The 16,356-nt window shown below is 47.4% G+C and overlaps 4 protein-coding genes across 4 annotated transcripts; 2 read left to right on the top strand and 2 right to left on the bottom strand.

Annotated features, from left to right (window-relative positions):
- On the bottom strand, positions 1-3,765 carry C8R40DRAFT_19939 (coatomer subunit gamma). Its single transcript, XM_046234314.1, has 11 exons — positions 3,148-3,765; positions 2,937-3,095; positions 2,430-2,884; positions 2,238-2,371; positions 2,007-2,185; positions 1,457-1,956; positions 1,309-1,406; positions 1,123-1,257; positions 820-1,061; positions 346-763; positions 1-292 (listed from the first exon to the last, which is right to left on the bottom strand). Exons 1-11 carry the CDS (start codon positions 3,391-3,393, stop codon positions 54-56), a joined length of 2,805 nt encoding a protein of 934 aa, XP_046092235.1. The 5' UTR covers positions 3,394-3,765; the 3' UTR covers positions 1-53.
- Positions 3,766-4,670: 905 nt separating this feature from the next.
- On the bottom strand, positions 4,671-5,783 carry C8R40DRAFT_1032047 (kinase-like domain-containing protein; the record flags this gene model as incomplete). The annotated part of the gene is made up of 3 exons (XM_046223222.1): positions 4,671-5,309; positions 5,362-5,636; positions 5,699-5,783. The coding sequence occupies 3 exons, from the start codon at positions 5,781-5,783 to the stop codon at positions 4,671-4,673; spliced, it is 999 nt and encodes a 332-aa protein (XP_046092234.1).
- Positions 5,784-7,535: 1,752 nt separating this feature from the next.
- C8R40DRAFT_1031833 (chitin synthase) lies at positions 7,536-10,903 on the top strand (the record flags this gene model as incomplete). The annotated part of the gene is made up of 15 exons (XM_046223204.1): positions 7,536-8,152; positions 8,205-8,346; positions 8,404-8,474; positions 8,533-8,687; positions 8,738-8,840; positions 8,890-8,998; positions 9,055-9,281; positions 9,341-9,518; positions 9,575-9,652; positions 9,711-9,860; positions 9,908-10,199; positions 10,253-10,440; positions 10,498-10,604; positions 10,664-10,777; positions 10,834-10,903. The coding sequence occupies 15 exons, from the start codon at positions 7,536-7,538 to the stop codon at positions 10,901-10,903; spliced, it is 2,601 nt and encodes an 866-aa protein (XP_046092233.1).
- Positions 10,904-11,295: 392 nt separating this feature from the next.
- Positions 11,296-16,240, top strand: C8R40DRAFT_18618 (uncharacterized protein). The gene is made up of 6 exons (XM_046234292.1): positions 11,296-11,684; positions 11,737-13,101; positions 13,155-13,639; positions 13,791-13,865; positions 13,957-14,180; positions 14,230-16,240. The coding sequence occupies exons 2-6, from the start codon at positions 11,739-11,741 to the stop codon at positions 16,061-16,063; spliced, it is 3,981 nt and encodes a 1,326-aa protein (XP_046092232.1). The 5' UTR covers positions 11,296-11,684; positions 11,737-11,738; the 3' UTR covers positions 16,064-16,240.
- Positions 16,241-16,356: the final 116 nt, after the last annotated feature.

Genomic DNA, 16,356 nt, shown 5'->3' with positions numbered 1-16,356 from the left:
ATGTGTGCCATTTCAGGCAAATAACAGGTGAACAGTGAAAAAAGATTGTATGTTTAGCCCCCAACGGCTGCGAGAACGAGATCGCAGACTTCCTGTTTTTCTGCCCGTACACCGAGCTCCAAGACGACTCCCGAGCCTTGCGAGAAGGTCATCCGACAGCGTGCCAAAACCTTTCCTCCTCCACCGATAACGAGACCCGATAGTTGGAGTACATGCACCGTGGACGATTGTGGTGATTCAGTGCCACCAAGAGGCTCCATCTTGAGCACTTCAATGATAGAATCACAAGCGGCTACGAAAAAACATGTTAAAACAAGGGAGGATAGCATATGAAGCGAATCCTACATTTGAGACTCTCCATGCTCGAAAGGGCAAAAGTTTCGACAGCACTTGGTCCGGCACGCATACGGTCCCACTCAGAGCCGAAGGTCGCATAGCTAGGTATAATATAATCACCACCTGCACTAAGTTCAACGTCTTCCAGTGGGTATTCATCCTCGTAACCTTCATCTTCAGGTTCGCCCGTAGATGGGTCTACCTCTTTGCTCACGAATTTGAGCAAACTTGAGAAGGATGCGATGGCGAATTCTTCAGGAGATGTACGCGTGAAGGAAACGTAGACCGTGCCGGGTGAGTTGGCCGGTGACAGAGAAGGTATGGGTATGATGAAGTCTTCCACCAAGGAATCGGTTTCCTCTGACGGTTGCATGATGATGGTGACACCTTCCAGTACAGTATCGGGCAGAGTATTTGACACATTGTACTGCGGCAAGACGGTTCAATGTTAGAGTTCCGCAGACGTAAGAGAATGAAACATACTTGGAAAACCACATGCTCCTTAAAGATATGCTTGACACATGTAACCTGGTATTCCGTCTCGCTTTCGGTGAGCTGGATGGGACTTGCGCTGCTGTTGAGAGCTGGTCCATACGATACAAATTCGGGAACTTCTGCGAGTTGCTGTGCATACACAGTTTGAGTCTCCGCGGCAGTGGGAGGAGGCGGCGAGTTCGATACACGACTTGTAGATGGAGCTCCGATAGTTTCCAATGTGCTGGGACCTGTTTTGAAAAGTCAGCTTTAGCAGGGGTTTAGCAGGGGAACGAATAGTTGACTACGTACGGGCAGCTTCTTGAGCAGCCTGGACACGGCTAATCTTGGGGACCGAGGAAAGATCCAATGGCTGTGAAGAAGCGCTAGGGTCCTGCACATATGCGACAAGTCTTGATTCCAGAGCAGCTAACGAGAAGACAGATTCTGTTGAATAAAAAGTTAGAGAGAACTAATTCAGGAGCTACGGGTGGTTACCTTCTTTGACATAAGCATTGGCGAGAGGTTTCTCTTTGAAGGTCCTCAGATATAGAGCAGCGCGATCCCGAACTTCGTCGTCAACGTCGTCGAGGCAACTACAACAAAGCATGAGCAATGACCTCACCACAGCACAGTTAAATCTCACCGATTAAGCAGCACGTTGATACTCTTCTGCAAACCAGGATCCGATGAGTTGATACCGAATTTAGCCAGACTGGTGACAGCAGCGGCTCTGACGGTAGCATTCTCCAACACGACACGATTGTAGATGAACCGGATGTATTTGGTGGGCTGGGGAGATTTGGGACCTTCCATGCCCAACAAGTGTAAGATACGAACAGAGAGTTTCGTGAATTCGCAATCTTCTATAAATTCACAAAGGTGTGCTAGGGCTTGTTCTTTGCAATCCTTGATAAATTTAATCATATCAAACATGGCTTCGACGACTGCACGCTTGAAGTCATAGCCACCCTCATCGCGCAAAACTCCAGACAGGAATGTCAGCATAGAAGCATGTTTAGAGGGAAACTTCAGGCAGAGGGAGCGGACGGCGTCAACAATAATGACTTTGAATTCGTCGCTGATATCAGTCATGAAGCCGGTAATTTGTTTGATGAGGCGATCGACAGAAGCTTCATTGCCAGTCTGACCAGGTATACAATTAGCTTCGTCGATGATCATTGCGATCCGCATACCTTGAGCAGAGTTGTAATTGCATACGTAGCAACGCTTCTGTTCTGATCTGCAATCAGGCTCTCCAAATCGACATTGCAAGTAGCTACGCTGGAAGGATGAATGAGCGCGAGTGAGGCAAGGGTTCGAGTCGCAGCAAATTTGAGAACGGGTTTGGGCGAAGACAAAAAGAGTTGGAGGACTGCAAGAATGTAAACAGATCATTTTGATTCTTTTCGTGAGGGACCACCGACCTGCGATGGGTTTCGTCAATTGTTGAGACGTCACGTATTTCATTTCACAAATGGCTCGTGCTGCTTCAAAGTTAACCATATCGCTTTTATGTCTTAACCATCCTTCCAAAAGGTCAAGAATTTGCCTCTGAGTACTAGGTCAAGAAAGATGGTTAGTAAGGTGGTGATATTATTGTAAGACAAAGAATGTACTTGGGATCCTCCTCCATGACCTTAGCAGCATAACGAATAAGCATACAGAGAGCCATGGGGTTTTTCAGTGTGGTTCCAGCGCCGGACTTTCCTCCTCCGAGTTGTTGGATCATCTTGGTCACTGCCATTCTGTCTTGCTGGCGGATTAGATATAAAAGACCGAGTGCATGGTACTGAGTAGCATAGCTGGACGAGGGAATGGTTTGCTGAGCGTTGGCTGTAGAATTGGATCCGCCGAATCCGAGATATCCACCACTGCTGGAAACTGATCCAAAGAAGCTGCCCGAAGATTTGGCATTTACAGCTTCTTGAACCTCATTTACCCATCGCTTCACCACATCTTTGGCGAAAGGAAAGAGGTGGTAGGACGAAACTAGTGCGGCAGAGGAGATAGAAGGGTTACGGTCTACGATAGCAGCTTTGAAGAAACGCTCTACTCCTTGAGCCATTGAGGGCTTTACATCGCGTCAGGAAGAGCAGACAACACGAAGCCAAAGTAAAACTCACATCAATGATCCTGCAGAGTGCTCGGATCGCGTTGGGACGGTAAATAACCTCAGAATTTGGTTGCATATCCTTCATGATACTACTTGTCACCATAATCACATCCTCCGCGGTGGTAGCCAGTTCTTTGATAGCAAGATAGACAGCCTGACGGAGGGCACTCTGGAAGGAAAAGTCAAATTCACGTTTGTTCTCAAAGGTCGCAGAAGCATACATCCTTGTGCTGGAAAAGCTTTGTAGTCCCAAAAAAGAGCGTTGTAGCCTCCTGCGTGCCAAAAGTTTCGCCAACATAGAGGAGATAGACTATTCTTGTGAGCAGGGCTCTGCACTTCCTTGGGCTTATAGGTGATTCATTGAAGACGCGAGCTTCCTGAATAATGGTTGTTTTATTGTTATAGTAGGAGCTGAGACCGGCTTCATCTTCCTTTTTGGACTGGAACGAGAGAGCAAATGAAGCCATCTTAGCAAGGCCAGTCGATGAACTGTGTCAAGCTGTCAGGAGTATTCTGTACGTGTTCGTGGCTCTGTGGTGGCTGTGTTAAATACGTGATTTGTTTGGCTATACAAAGCACCAGACTGCCTCGGAATTTGGAAACGATGATGATACACACAACATATATTATTGTCAAACGAGCGCCAGGGCAGTAGAAGTGAAGGGAGGAAAAGGCCAATGTATCAACGCGAAAATAGAGCAATATCATAAGCTCGTTACCGAAGAAAGATGCGCATCTAGTAAGTAAATGTCCACTTAATTCGTATGACCTTGCCTCCTAAGCCACTCTGATACACATTCCACAACCACAGGCGCGACGCCCTCTCCCACCTTCACACCCTCCACAAAGGTTTGAACCAAATGCAAACCAGCGAGAGGTGGAATATGAGAGGACTACGAAGATGGATGGAATAGTCAGAAAACCCAAAGAAAAGGGAAAGGAGCGTGTGGAACCGTCAAGTAGGTAAGTGATATGGGGAAGGTTGGATGATGATGAGAGAGAGACACAAAGTCGTTATAGATGGTACGACGTTTGAACTGTAACTGTAAGCAGAGTATATACGGGCGCTGGGGGGAATACATAATCATGACAAGCAAATTTAAGGAAATGAGGCGGCCAGCAATCCCTCCCTCTCCGAGGATTAGGAAGTAGAACCAGCGTGAAGAGAAACTAGCGTCCGTATTCAGAATGACAGAAGGGCCTTAATGAGCCGAGTTATGGCGTAGGTGTAATGTAGATTCTGGGACCACGCTCCGTTCTTCTTGCATGAGAAACCACATCGAGCCCCAGGCGGCAGCAATGACGAATTTGGAAGATATAGCGCTGGCCAGCTGGGGAAATTGCGAGGGGGCCAGAGCGTTCTCCTAGAACCCTGAAACTTGGCGTACCCCAGCTCGATAAACCAAACCTCCAAACATGTCTATAACCGTAACCTCCCTCTCACCATGCTCAAATCCACAAGCGGTCCACAATGACTTCAACCGGACCGGATACCACGACTGACCGGGCGATACTCCTAATGCACCTACCCTCCACCCCCACATCGCCCTTAACTCAAAACGAACAAAATCAAACCGATGAATGAGGGAAGCCTTTCACCAAAGCTCAGTTTCACGGCCACGAGTACCTCTCTGCTGGCCGACGGCACCGGGAGCACCTTGCTGGGCCTGGCGAGTGTGAGAACGAAGCCTATGAAGCAGTGTCAGCGTGTAAGGAAGCTGTACGAAAGTAAGTTGTTTCATACTTACATCCGGTCGCTCTGACGGTGTTCATCGTCCTCCTGGACGACCTTGCGACGACCAGCAGTAGCCTTGCCACCGTTACTTTCCTCCTGAGTCCTCTGAACACTCCAATCGAAAACGTAGTCGTACTGGTAGCCCTCGCGAACAAATAGATCACGGAAGAGCTTACGAAGATAAGAATAATCAGGCTTGTCGTCGAACCGAAGGGCACGTGTGTAGTTTAAGAAAATGCCAAATTCGTTCGGGAAGCCACGGCAAAGAAGGTCGGTGGGAGTAGTCATCTTCTTCTCCATGATACGGTCATATTTCTGCTTCTTAGTAGCAGCTTTCAGACCTTGCCATGGAAGAGCACCGCGGAGAAAGTACATTAGAACGTAAGCGAGGGATTCAAGGTCGTCACGACGAGCCTGTTCGACACCCAGATGAGTGTTGATAGAAGTGTAACGGGCAGTACCCGTCAAGTTCTTATTCTCGCGGTAGGGAATATGTAAATGGGTTTTTGGGTCCCGAAACTTTTTGGCCAGACCAAAGTCAATGACGTTGACTTGGTTTCCTCGTTTGCCAATCCCCATTAAGAAATTGTCGGGTTTGATATCGCGATGAATAAAATTGCGAGAGTGGATGTATTCGATACGGGAGATCTAACGAATTGTGAGTGCGCCTTGAAAAATTTTCGAAAATGAAAAGACTGACGAGTTGATCTGCGAGAAGCAGCACGGTCTTTAAACTAAACTTCCTGTTACAGAAATTGAAAAGGTCCTCGAGAGAAGGTCCCAAAAGGTCGAGAACCATCGCATTGTAGTCGCATTCGGTCCCAAACCAACGGACAAACGGGACGCCGACGCCACCGGCGATATTCTTGTAGACCTTGGATTCATATTCAAGCTGTGGGTGTTTAGCCTTGACCGACTCGAGCTTGATAGCAACCTCTTCGCCCGAGATGATGTTGATCCCGAGGTAGATGTCCCCTAATGACGACAAAGATAAGTCAGACTATCCTGAGTCCTGGTGAGAGTCTGTGGGTGCGCACCAAAAGAGCCTGAACCAATCTTCTTGCCGAGTCGGTATTTTCCACCCACTCGGAGGTCTAATCTGTGAGATGATTGTTCGGCCATTGTCGAGTGCAGTGATTCAGGAAAGAGACTAAGAAAGAAGTTCGATGAGTGTTCACTGTGTAAGGAAGGTGGAACGGATGAAGGTTGCAAGCAGAGAGCTTTTATGCTGCCACAAGGGAAAGGTGTGGAATGTCGGCTGACTTAGCCGACGACACACGTAATGACAACGCTGGATAAGGCTAAGCCTTCCCGAAAACACCGACACTGCTCAACTAGCCAGCCACTGGAGTAGCTGGCTAGGGCGAAAACAACGCCCAATACTCGACCCGAGCTTTATGGCTAGTATCCAACCAAGGTGACCAAGGCTGCGTGGGGCCTCGAGGCGCTGCCCACCCAAAATCGATTTTGAGGGAAGAAAATGGGCAACAAGTTACTCACAAAGAAATAAGACGTTGAACTGATACTTTGAGAGAGAAATTAGACTATAAAGTGGAGAGGACAGATGCACTGGGAGAGAGACGACAACGACGAGGAAGAGAGACGGTGGGAAATTATCAGCCCACTTGGCTCTAGAGCTTGTGCTTATAACACCGACAAATAAACTAAGATGTTCATCGATTCCAAACACGAACCCCAGCGTCACAATAGATTTATCGTTCCTTTTGCTTCGAAATTCCCTCCCCTCGAATCTACTTACAGCGTGTTCGGAAAATGATGACAATCACGAAACTTTTATCAGCCCATAAAATAAAATAAAATCAAAAGGTACGCGTCGGCTACCGAAGAAAATTTGCCCAAACGAGAAAGCACTTGATGTTGTGCTGATTGCTATTGAAAATCATCCCATACCTAATGGCTATATACAAGTAGAGGTTGTTCCTAAAGCTCCAGAAATAATCCCTAGGATGAGCTGAAGTAGTTCCAGACACCCCACACCCCTCCTGGACCTTTGTGCTATCATTGCAGATGCCCTGCTGCATCTTTCCCTGGCTGATCAGGTAAAAATCTCATACAAATGTGCATTATCCGACGCATAAGCTCGAGTACCTTTTTATTTTATTTTATTTTTTTGAGCAAAAAAAAATCGCGTCTGTCATCATTTTCCGAACACGCGTTAACTTACAATTAGAACAGTGCGCCGAATGCTCCCGCCTTCTCACGGATTACCTCAGTCCTCTCCTACTCTTTCCTCTATTCCTGATTCATCGCATTAGATCACCTTCACCTTCTTCGTACTTTCGCAATACCGTATTTAAATGCAACATCGATAAAATCCTCCAAAAAAGAATTCAAATGTCAATAGTCTCTGGTATCAATTTACTGGCTCAATCCTGGTTCTGACTCGGACATGAGGTCAAAGTTACAGTTGCCTTGGTTGCTTCAGTTGGTCCGATCCACGGTACTTACATAGCCAGTACATAGCCCTTGCCAGGTCATCTTTTTTCCATTTTCTCAAATTACTGGTCGTTCCGTACCTGGGAAGTCGTTCATCTTGATTCTAATACTGTAGATGTACTGGCTGGCACATAAAAGATAGATACATTAGATAGAAAATTATTTATAACAAAACTCCCATTGCCAAGTACATATCGAGCACTGCAGGATCAGAGTTGACATCGACACGTGGGATAAAATATTCACTTACAGGTATCCCTTCTCCGCTCATCTTCCTCTCCGAATACTTTGGTCTCCAGCTGGGTTTCAACGTCAGTCGTTCTAACAGGGTCATTACAGACACCGTCCATTCACTTTAACCCACCCCACCATTTCCATCTACAACTAAGGAAGGCGTTGATCGTTTCTCCGTTCGATATGGCTTATCAGCAGCAGAACCACGATCCTTACTATCCGCAGCAACAGCAGCAAAATTCTTACGGGAATTACAATACCTCCACTCCTCATTTGAACCAGAGCAACGAAGGCTACTATAACGAATACGACCATAACTCCAACTGGGACGCTCGGTCCAACAAATCTTATGCGAGCACACATTATGGCTCACAAGTTCACCTAAATCCCCACGAAATGAGCCAAGCAGTTCCCGACGTTCCTTCCATACCTTATGGTGCTCAGAACGGCTATAGCAACTACCCTCCAGCACGACCTGGACCTCATTACGCTCAAAGTACCGGCGCATACTCTGTTGCAAGGGATAAGGTGCTCAAAGGCCGTGCTGTGAAACAAGTCGAGCTTTTCCAAGGAAATTTAGTGCTCGATGTGCCCGTGTCTTCCCACATCATTCCTGCTGGACGTCAGAATGTTGAGGAAATGTCCAAGATGCGCTATACAGCCGCAACTTGTGATCCCGACGACTTCCTCAAGTCGCGCTACTCGCTTAGGCCCTACCTCCTGGGAAGACAGACCGAACTCTTCATCGTTATGACTATGTACAACGAAGACGAGGTGTTGTTCACAAAGACCATGAATGCGTGAGCTTCCCATCGGCTATTCCAAGACAAACTTGTTCTCATCCTAAAATAGAGTTCTGAAAAATATCTCACATCTTTGTGGCCGGTCAAAGTCCAAAACTTGGGGATCCGAGGGCTGGAAGAAGGTGGTGGTGTGCGTCGTTTCCGATGGACGCAACAAAGTCAACAAGAGGACGCTACAAGTCCTTAGCTTGGTACAAGCACCTCTCACGATAAAAACCTCTAACTATAATTAATGCTGTCCTTTCCAGATGGGCTGCTACCAAGATGGTATTGCGAAGGACTCAGTTGCTGGCAAAGATGTCACCGCTCATATCTTCGAGTATGTTAATCTGTTTCAGCCCAAGTAGAGATCTGTTCTCATCGGATTCGTTTACCAGGTACACAACCAGTGTGATGGTTACCGAACTCGGCGAAGTATCGCAAACGGGATGCCCTGTACAGGTCATATTCTGCTTGAAGGAACAAAACAAGAAAAAACTGAACAGTCATCGTTGGTTCTTCAACGCTTTTGGCCCTCTTATCAAGCCTAACGGTACAGTACTTTCGTAAACACTCTTCCACTTGCTTCTCAATTTTCTATAGTCTGTATACTCCTGGACGTCGGAACCAAACCTACTGGCACTTCTATTTACGAACTCTGGAAATGCTTCGACAAGCACTCAAATGTTGGTGGTGCCTGTGGAGAGTAAGCCATCGAAACGTCTCTAACACCCATGCTCAATGCTCCTGCTCAGAATCTGCGTCGATACCGGCCGGGGTTGTTCACTCCTCCTCACCAGTCCGTTGGCCGCATCCCAGAACTTCGAATACAAGATGTCCAATATCCTTGACAAACCTCTTGAAGTGTGTCTCACCATAACTATCGAGTCAACTAATGAGGATAACGAGATTCTACTTAGTCTGTGTTTGGCTACATATCCGTGCTCCCAGGTGCTTTCTCTGCTTATCGTTACGCCGCTTTGCAAAACGGGCCGGACGGGAAAGGGCCATTAGCATCGTACTTCAAAGGAGAGACGATGCACGGTGGAGGTCCAAACGGAGCAGGTTTGTTCGAGAGAAACATGTATCTCGCAGAAGACCGTATCTTGTGCTTCGAGATCGTTACGAAGAAGCGGGAAGGTTGGGTGTTCGTGTTATGTTGCGAACTTTGGTTTTCCTGTCTTTCTTACTCGTAATGTTGCACAGGTTGAAGTACGTCAAGAGTGCAAAAGCATCTACTGATGTACCCGCTTCCGTTCCGGAATTCATCTCTCAGCGTCGGCGTTGGTTAAACGGTTCACTGTTCGCTTCCATCCATTCGACTGTGTTTTGGTTCAGGATTTGGACTTCTGGTCAAAACTTCTTCAGGAAAATTGTTTTGACGGTTCGTGTCGTATGATATCAATCTGTTGACGTCGAGACTTCATGGACCCTCTACAGATCGAATTCATCTACAACGCAGTACAACTTCTGTTCACGTGGACTTCTCTGGCCAATTTTTACCTAGCGTTCTATTTCGTGAGTGTTTTCTTTCATTGGTTTTGGTGGTGGTGCGTCAACTATTTACTCATGACAGTTGGTATCTTCGGCGACATCTGACTCGACAAATGATCCCTTCAAATTCATGGCTGAGGGTGCTGGAAAGGATGTCTTCGAGGTTGTTCTCAAGGTCTACATAGCCTTAATATTTGTCGTCTTGGTTTGTTCATTAGGCAATCGTCCTCAGGTCAGTCTCCAAACTACATACCTCTCTTTTTCCTAACATTCGAACAGGGCTCAAAATGGACGTACATACTCGCGATAGTGCTGTTTGGGTTATGCAATGTCGTAACGCTATACTGTGCAGGTTATACTGTCTACCTCGCCGTTCCGCACACGGTCGCAGGATGGGAAGATTTCCCCGCCCTCGTGAAATCTACTCCCGCGTTGCAAGACATCGTCATCTCCCTTGCTGCCACTTACGGTCTTTACTTCATTGGCTCGTTCATGCACTTTGAGCCCTGGCACATGTTCACCAGTTTCATTCAATACCTCTTTTTCCTGCCCAGTTATGTCAACATCCTCAGTATGTCGTATTACCTTTGAATACCGTCGTTTTTTGACTGATGTACTCCGCAGTGATGTACGCTATGTGCAATTTGCACGACGTTACATGGGGTACCAAGGGTGATAACGGGGCTGCTAAAGACCTTGGTGGAGCTAAGAAGGTCAAAGGTGAAGGGGGTCAAGAGCTTATGGAGGTCGAGGTTGTCACCCAGAGGGAGGATGTTGACCAGCTTTGGCTCGCGGCACGGAGCTCAATGAAGGTTAAATTCCTTGATTCTTTCAATCTGGCATCATACTAACGACCATGATGCTCCCAGATCAAGCCACCGGAAGAGAAGGAACATCGTGATGCTGCCACTAAGCAGGCTGATCACGACCGTAATTCCAGGACCAATGTCGTACTAGCCTGGGTTGGAACTAATATGTCAGTAACGTTTCCATACACTTTCTATCCTTTGTCTCATCTACTCCAATTTGCGATAGGGCAATGATCATCATTTTCACTTCGACTGCCTTCTCGACATGGGTCTCAAGTCACGTTGATGAAAGCAACAATTCGACATTCAATCCCTACTTGACGTTCTTGTTTTGGTCCTTGTAGGTTTAGTTCCCTATCTTGAACGAAGCTCAATTGCTGATATCACGACTTACAGGGCTGGTCTTTCCGCAATCCGATTTGTTGGTTCCTTTTTGTATTTGTTCTTCAGACTTTTTGGCCAATGAACGCGTTGATTCTGATATGTTTATTGCTATCTTAAAGCCTTCCTTTCCCTTTCGTTTGACCGCTCGTTCTTGTAAATTATATGTTATTTGGTTGCCTTTCTTTTCATTGGTACTTCAACCTCAATCATTACACTTCCTTCGGTCAGTTCTCCCTTTCTCCGCGCTATTTGCGGTTGTAACAGAAGTACTTTCTTCTGGTTTAGGCTTGGATTTTCCGTGTAATTTTATTATACCCTGGTCGTTCGGTCATGAAGTACCGCATTATTCAAGTAGTATGTATTGTCCTTTGGGTCCAGGCGAACATTAAATATTGACATGTCAGTGCCTGTAATGAGAAAAGATCTCTGGTGAACGACTGTCAGGACGCAGGAGGCCCAAACACTGGATTGTCACGCGTCCGTTTTGCCAATGAAACCTGAATGAAACGCTGGCATCACAGGCTGCGATTTGATCAAATAGTTGTAGTTCCAGTGTACATAGTGGCAAGTGCTCTAGATGTTTTGGCACCCGGCGGCGGGTTCAAACTTCAGGCGCTTACCTTTTCCCAACTTGGAAAGGCCATCATAATTTGTTGATCCTTTCTCCCAATTTCCTCGTTCCGCTTGCTGCAATCCCTTCACGTCCCCTAAATGCTCATCTAACGATTATTGCCTTCCTCTGATTTACTGACCTTTCGTGCTCATATTGAACCTTTTTACATTTTGGATTATCCGCAGTTGGTTGGGTCGGGTATTTTATTAGGCAGTGCGTTTGCAAAGTGATACTCGTCGTCAATCCACAGGTGCGTGAAAAAGTAAAATTGCTTCCGGAAAGTATAAATCTCTCTGCTGTAGAAATGTCGACAACGAACGATACGACAAGTTCTTCCGATAATGTACACACTACTCCGACATCCACAACCACGACTTCGCTTTCACCGACATGGGCACCTCCGAAGGCACCATTACCACCTCATCGACTTGCAAAGCTAGCAAATGCACTGGGTGTATCGACTCCGATTCCAGTTCACCACAGAAAAAACAGGGCAGATAGAGCACCCAGTCCATATTTGGTTCCGTCGCCAGCTTTCTCAGCTCTTTCGCTAAATACGCCGGATGCATACGCTTCGATACGTGAAACTTATGGCTCCCTCAGACGATCTCCTACTCCTTCCTCTGCAGGCAGCATTGTGAATGCTGGGAGCTCTTATACCTTCACTTCAAAATTCCTTCTCCACGTGATTCCCCCTGTTTACCTTCCGCACGACTCCCAATTGAAGGACAATGTCCCTTCTGGGTCAGGCTACCATTCCCAGTTCCGAAGAGGTACTCTGGTCGCAGTACATCCGACGCTTCAGGCCCAGCTATGGGCTATCGCAAAAGAGTACGCTTTACCCAGTATAACGGGTATCGTTTTGTACATTGTGAACACTTCTCAGCCTGCTCAGGATCAAACGACACCGACGGGCGCGGAAGACGAAGGAGTAGATGAGCCTGGTCCCAGATTATCCGAAGAAATTTGGAGGCACTTATGGACAAGGGTGTGGAAGGCTGAGCGCGAGGAGTTGCCCCCAGTATTAGCTCCTTTCGGATTACCGGGTCCAGTAACCTCTCCGCCTTTACTCGCAATCGACACGGGAACGCCAGTGTCTCCGCTAAGGCCGTTCCTGTCAACTGCGGGCACCAACTCCGAAACTGCTCTGAGCCAATTGGGGTCGTATCCTTCCCCGTCAACGCCGTCTAGCGCATCTACCCTTGCCTTCGCTAGGTCCCTCCGCTCTCGCTCGCCGACATCCGAAGGTCCTGACACTGACACTCCCCCTACCTCTCATTCCAATTCTCTCGATAGCACCGATGTTGACACTAATCTTCTCCGCGCCAACTCGCTTCCGTTACCGGGGCTCAACTCTCCTTCACTAATGCCAATTCTTGCGAAAGTGGAGTTCGATATAGATAGGAAGAAAGCGGGCTGGTACGAACCATGGGCCAAACGGCGGAGGGTGAAGAAGAAAAAGAAGGCAAAATCTGATGTACTTGCTAACGATCCTCCAAAGCGTCTGAAATTGGCTGGAAGCGCGCGAACGGACAGTCCAGGATCGGCATTTTCGTGGACAGATCAAGGTGCTCTAGATCAACTCTCCGACGATGAACAAGAAGACGACGATGATGACATTGGAGACGAAGATGAGACCGCTAGAGTTCTATCAACTTCTGGTCCCGGTATGCCATTTTGTTGATGCTCTCTGGGTTTACAGATCCTGATAACTGGGCAGTAGGTTCTCGGTCACGAAAAAATTTGCATGATTTGTCACTTGATGACGACGACAGCGAGTCTGACGATGATGGTGTTGAACAGGGCGAGCTCACTAGGGGTGCGGAGGAGATATCTGAAATCATGGCGCAAATGGGACAAAAACCGTCTCGTTCCAATTCTCTGTCAAGAAAGCGCATTCCGCCTCCCTTAGTCCTTCATCCTGCCGGTGGTGCCGCCAGTAAAGAGCTCAAAGTCCCTAGTCCTCTCAACTCAGCAACTTTTACCCCCCCAGGTAGCAGTAGTAGTAGCGGAAGCACAAGTCTGCCTTATCTGAAAGGTGTTTCACCTAATGATGGTAGGGAAAGATACATGAACCATCCCGAAGGTTCAGACTTTTCTGAATTGTTGGACGACGAGGTTGAGAGATACAGAACGAAGAGCCCAATGGAAACCGAGAAGAGAACCGGTGGCGTTTATGATGATTTTGATCTGGATTTAGGAGAGGTAAGCTTATCTATTCCTGGCAATCAATGTCTCTGGATAATATATGGATGAGGAAATTACGCCAACGCTTGAAGCTGTTCGTTGATTGTCCCTCTAATTCTCTCTTTGTGAAATTATTTGAAGGCGATAATAATGTTAATCTTCGTTCTAGCTCGATGACGACGACCCCCATGACCGGAGGAGAAGTCAAATTATCTTCAAAGCCAAACTGGATGAAATCGAACGGGTAAGTTGCATTTTTCCCCAAAGAAAAATAGCCAGTTCCCTTCGTAGCAATTCCTTCCTACTCGAAACGTGGAGTACTGATTTTCTTACAGAATCTCGCTCAACTTTCACCTCGAGCTCTCAAATCCGACCTTGAAGATGACCAATTTTCATCCAGTGCTCGTCTTTCCTCACCTGGTTCTCCGTTCTTGGGCATTCCCGCTGGTAGACAAGGCACCCCAGCCTTAATGAACTCTGATATCTTACCTCCAACCCCAAACACAGTCAACTTCAACGAGAGTCCTACCAGACCCAGAAGAGGTTCCAATGCCACTTCGTAAGTCTTTTGAAGATACTGTTCGAAATTGTTGATTTATTTCATGCAGTACTTCTCCCGCTCGTGCGCAGTGGCCGGCTGTCCCATACTCTGTTTTGACTGAAGAAGAGGAGGATACACCTGGACCTATCCGGAGGTCTCGTGCCGAATCCACTAGCGTTTCCCCTCCACGGCTTGCCATTAATGGTGTATCAACATTTGCCCCTAATGCATTTAAACGTCAGGACTCGCTCAGTGGGTCCTCAGACATTTCCGCTGAGACCATGAAAAGGCGTAGAGAGGCTGAGGAAGAACAAAACCTTTACCCCGCTTTAAACTCACTTTCCAATGTTGAAACCAGTTCGCAAAATAGCTCTCCGATCATCCCTTTGTCGCCAGATCCTTTCGGTAGATTCTCCTCCACGCCTGAACCGCCTGAGGGAACCCGTCACAGTGTCAAAGTTTGGGACAAAGTGCCCTTTGGCGGGTCAGTCGAACAACTGATCCAAAACAGTAAACAGAGACGAACAACGTCGATATCTGGGACTGGTGTCACGGAGGCACCTTCACGAAATAGCGAAGCTTCGAGTCGCTTTTCGGCTGATTCGACCAAAGATAACATCGAAGTTCCTGCGTCGATAGCCAAGAATTTGTCAGGATCATCCACAGGGGGCAAGGACAGCGTTAAAGAAAAGACAGGGAATAGAACAACTGTGATGAGCATGAAAGGTATCAAGAAGCTATGGAGGAAGTCTAACAAGACCTCAGTCTCCATGGCTGTTCCCCCTACACCCATCCCAGAATCTCCTATGTTTCCACCGGGACACCCAACCGATGAGCCTCTCAAGTCCCCACCCATATCGACACTCCCTTCAACTCGTGCTCCTTCTCCTCAGTCCCTCCAGAACTTACCCCAGTCCTCCTCTGTTCCTATCAGGCCCTCCAGACCATCAAAGGAGGAGCTCGACATTCCTGATATCCCTGATCAACTAGCGATTCCTTTGCAGCCTGAAAATGGTAGACCTGCGCCGATGCCCATTATAGCTGCACAAATGCAGGTTGGATTGCGTTTGAGATCGTCAACCAATGGAGATCGTATGCAGTTTGACCAGGAAAGCCCGTATCCTATGCCCGCTAGGAGGCCTCAGCAGAGGAAGATGAGCGTGAGTACAAATAGTGTTCACTCAGCTCCCCAGCTTCCTAGCAGAACACCGTCTCCGACTAGCTCCACCGGGGGTTCAATAGGTGCTGCAGCAGGTGCTTCTATGATGGGAGAAAACAGACAAGCAAACGTCAGGAAATCGATCCTGAAATGGAAAGCTGCTGCAGCTGCACACCAGAACAATGAACAGACAAATTCTAACAGTGATTCCCGTAGCAACCCTGAACGTATTGCTTCCAATAGCACAGTCCGACCACGGGCACCGAGTCTTAACAATGGGTCACATCGATCCTCGGTCAGCACTTCCGAAATTCCGCCCAGTCCCAAAATTCCTGAACACTTTCTGTCCTCTCGAGCACCTCCCGAACACTTGCGCACGGGATCTCATTTAACAAATTCCTCAACGGATTCGAGACTAACGAACACGACAGATCTTTCATCCTTCCAATCGCTGAATAGTCCCTCGTCCTCGCAGACATCGCATGGCTCTCCTCCGTCCAAGCTAAAGACTGATTTGAATCGAAATTCTAGCCTAGATTCATCTGCGAAATTGAGCATGGACTCCAGCGGACTTCGGAAAATGAGTTTTGACTCCCAATCTGACAGGCGGACGACGGATGATGATGACGCGTACTCGGACACCCATCCAAGTATAGACTCGTCGCAGTTCGAGATGGTGTCTCCGAAGATGGAGGTTGGCACGTTAACATATCCTTATACAACAGTGGGGATGCACCAATGATAACCCGTGGACTGATCACTGCATTTCGAACCTGATCCTGCGCATAGCTCACTTCTTTTTCCGGGACCACGGGTTATCCACTCAGGACCTCTCATGGATTTTTTTTCAAAATCTACCATCAACTTAGCATCTGTAAATTATCTTTTTGGTTCCGTTCTTCGTATCAACATTCTATTTGAATCCGCCCATATACCAGTAATTATCATATGTCTTCTAGAGCTTTGCGTTGCTACCATTTTATAATGAGTCAGGGATTCGGAAGAAGCTAAATTAGTAAATCCCGAGCAAGACGC

Source organism: Lentinula edodes (genome assembly GCF_021015755.1).
Source record: "Lentinula edodes strain Le(Bin) 0899 ss11 chromosome Unknown C8R40scaffold_1, whole genome shotgun sequence".
In the NCBI taxonomy this organism is placed as follows: Eukaryota; Fungi; Basidiomycota; class Agaricomycetes; order Agaricales; family Omphalotaceae; genus Lentinula; species Lentinula edodes.
This window is presented reverse-complemented; position numbering and strand designations above follow the sequence as displayed.

Excerpts from the sequence above, each read along its gene's own strand:
- C8R40DRAFT_19939 (XM_046234314.1), bottom strand. The coding sequence starts at position 3,393 with ATGGCTTCATTTGCTCTCTCGTTCCAGTCCAAAAAGGAAGATGAAGCC. Across the intron at positions 2,885-2,936 it reads CACTCTGCAGGATCATTGAT|CCCTCAATGGCTCAAGGAGT; the intron begins GTGAGTTTTACT and ends CGCGATGTAAAG. Across the intron at positions 1,062-1,122 it reads GGCTGCTCAAGAAGCTGCCC|GTCCCAGCACATTGGAAACT; the intron begins GTACGTAGTCAA and ends TTTTCAAAACAG.
- C8R40DRAFT_18618 (XM_046234292.1), top strand. The coding sequence starts at position 11,739 with ATGTCGACAACGAACGATACGACAAGTTCTTCCGATAATGTACACACT. Across the intron at positions 13,102-13,154 it reads TCTATCAACTTCTGGTCCCG|TAGGTTCTCGGTCACGAAAA; the intron begins GTATGCCATTTT and ends ATAACTGGGCAG. Across the intron at positions 13,640-13,790 it reads TTGATCTGGATTTAGGAGAG|CTCGATGACGACGACCCCCA; the intron begins GTAAGCTTATCT and ends TCTTCGTTCTAG.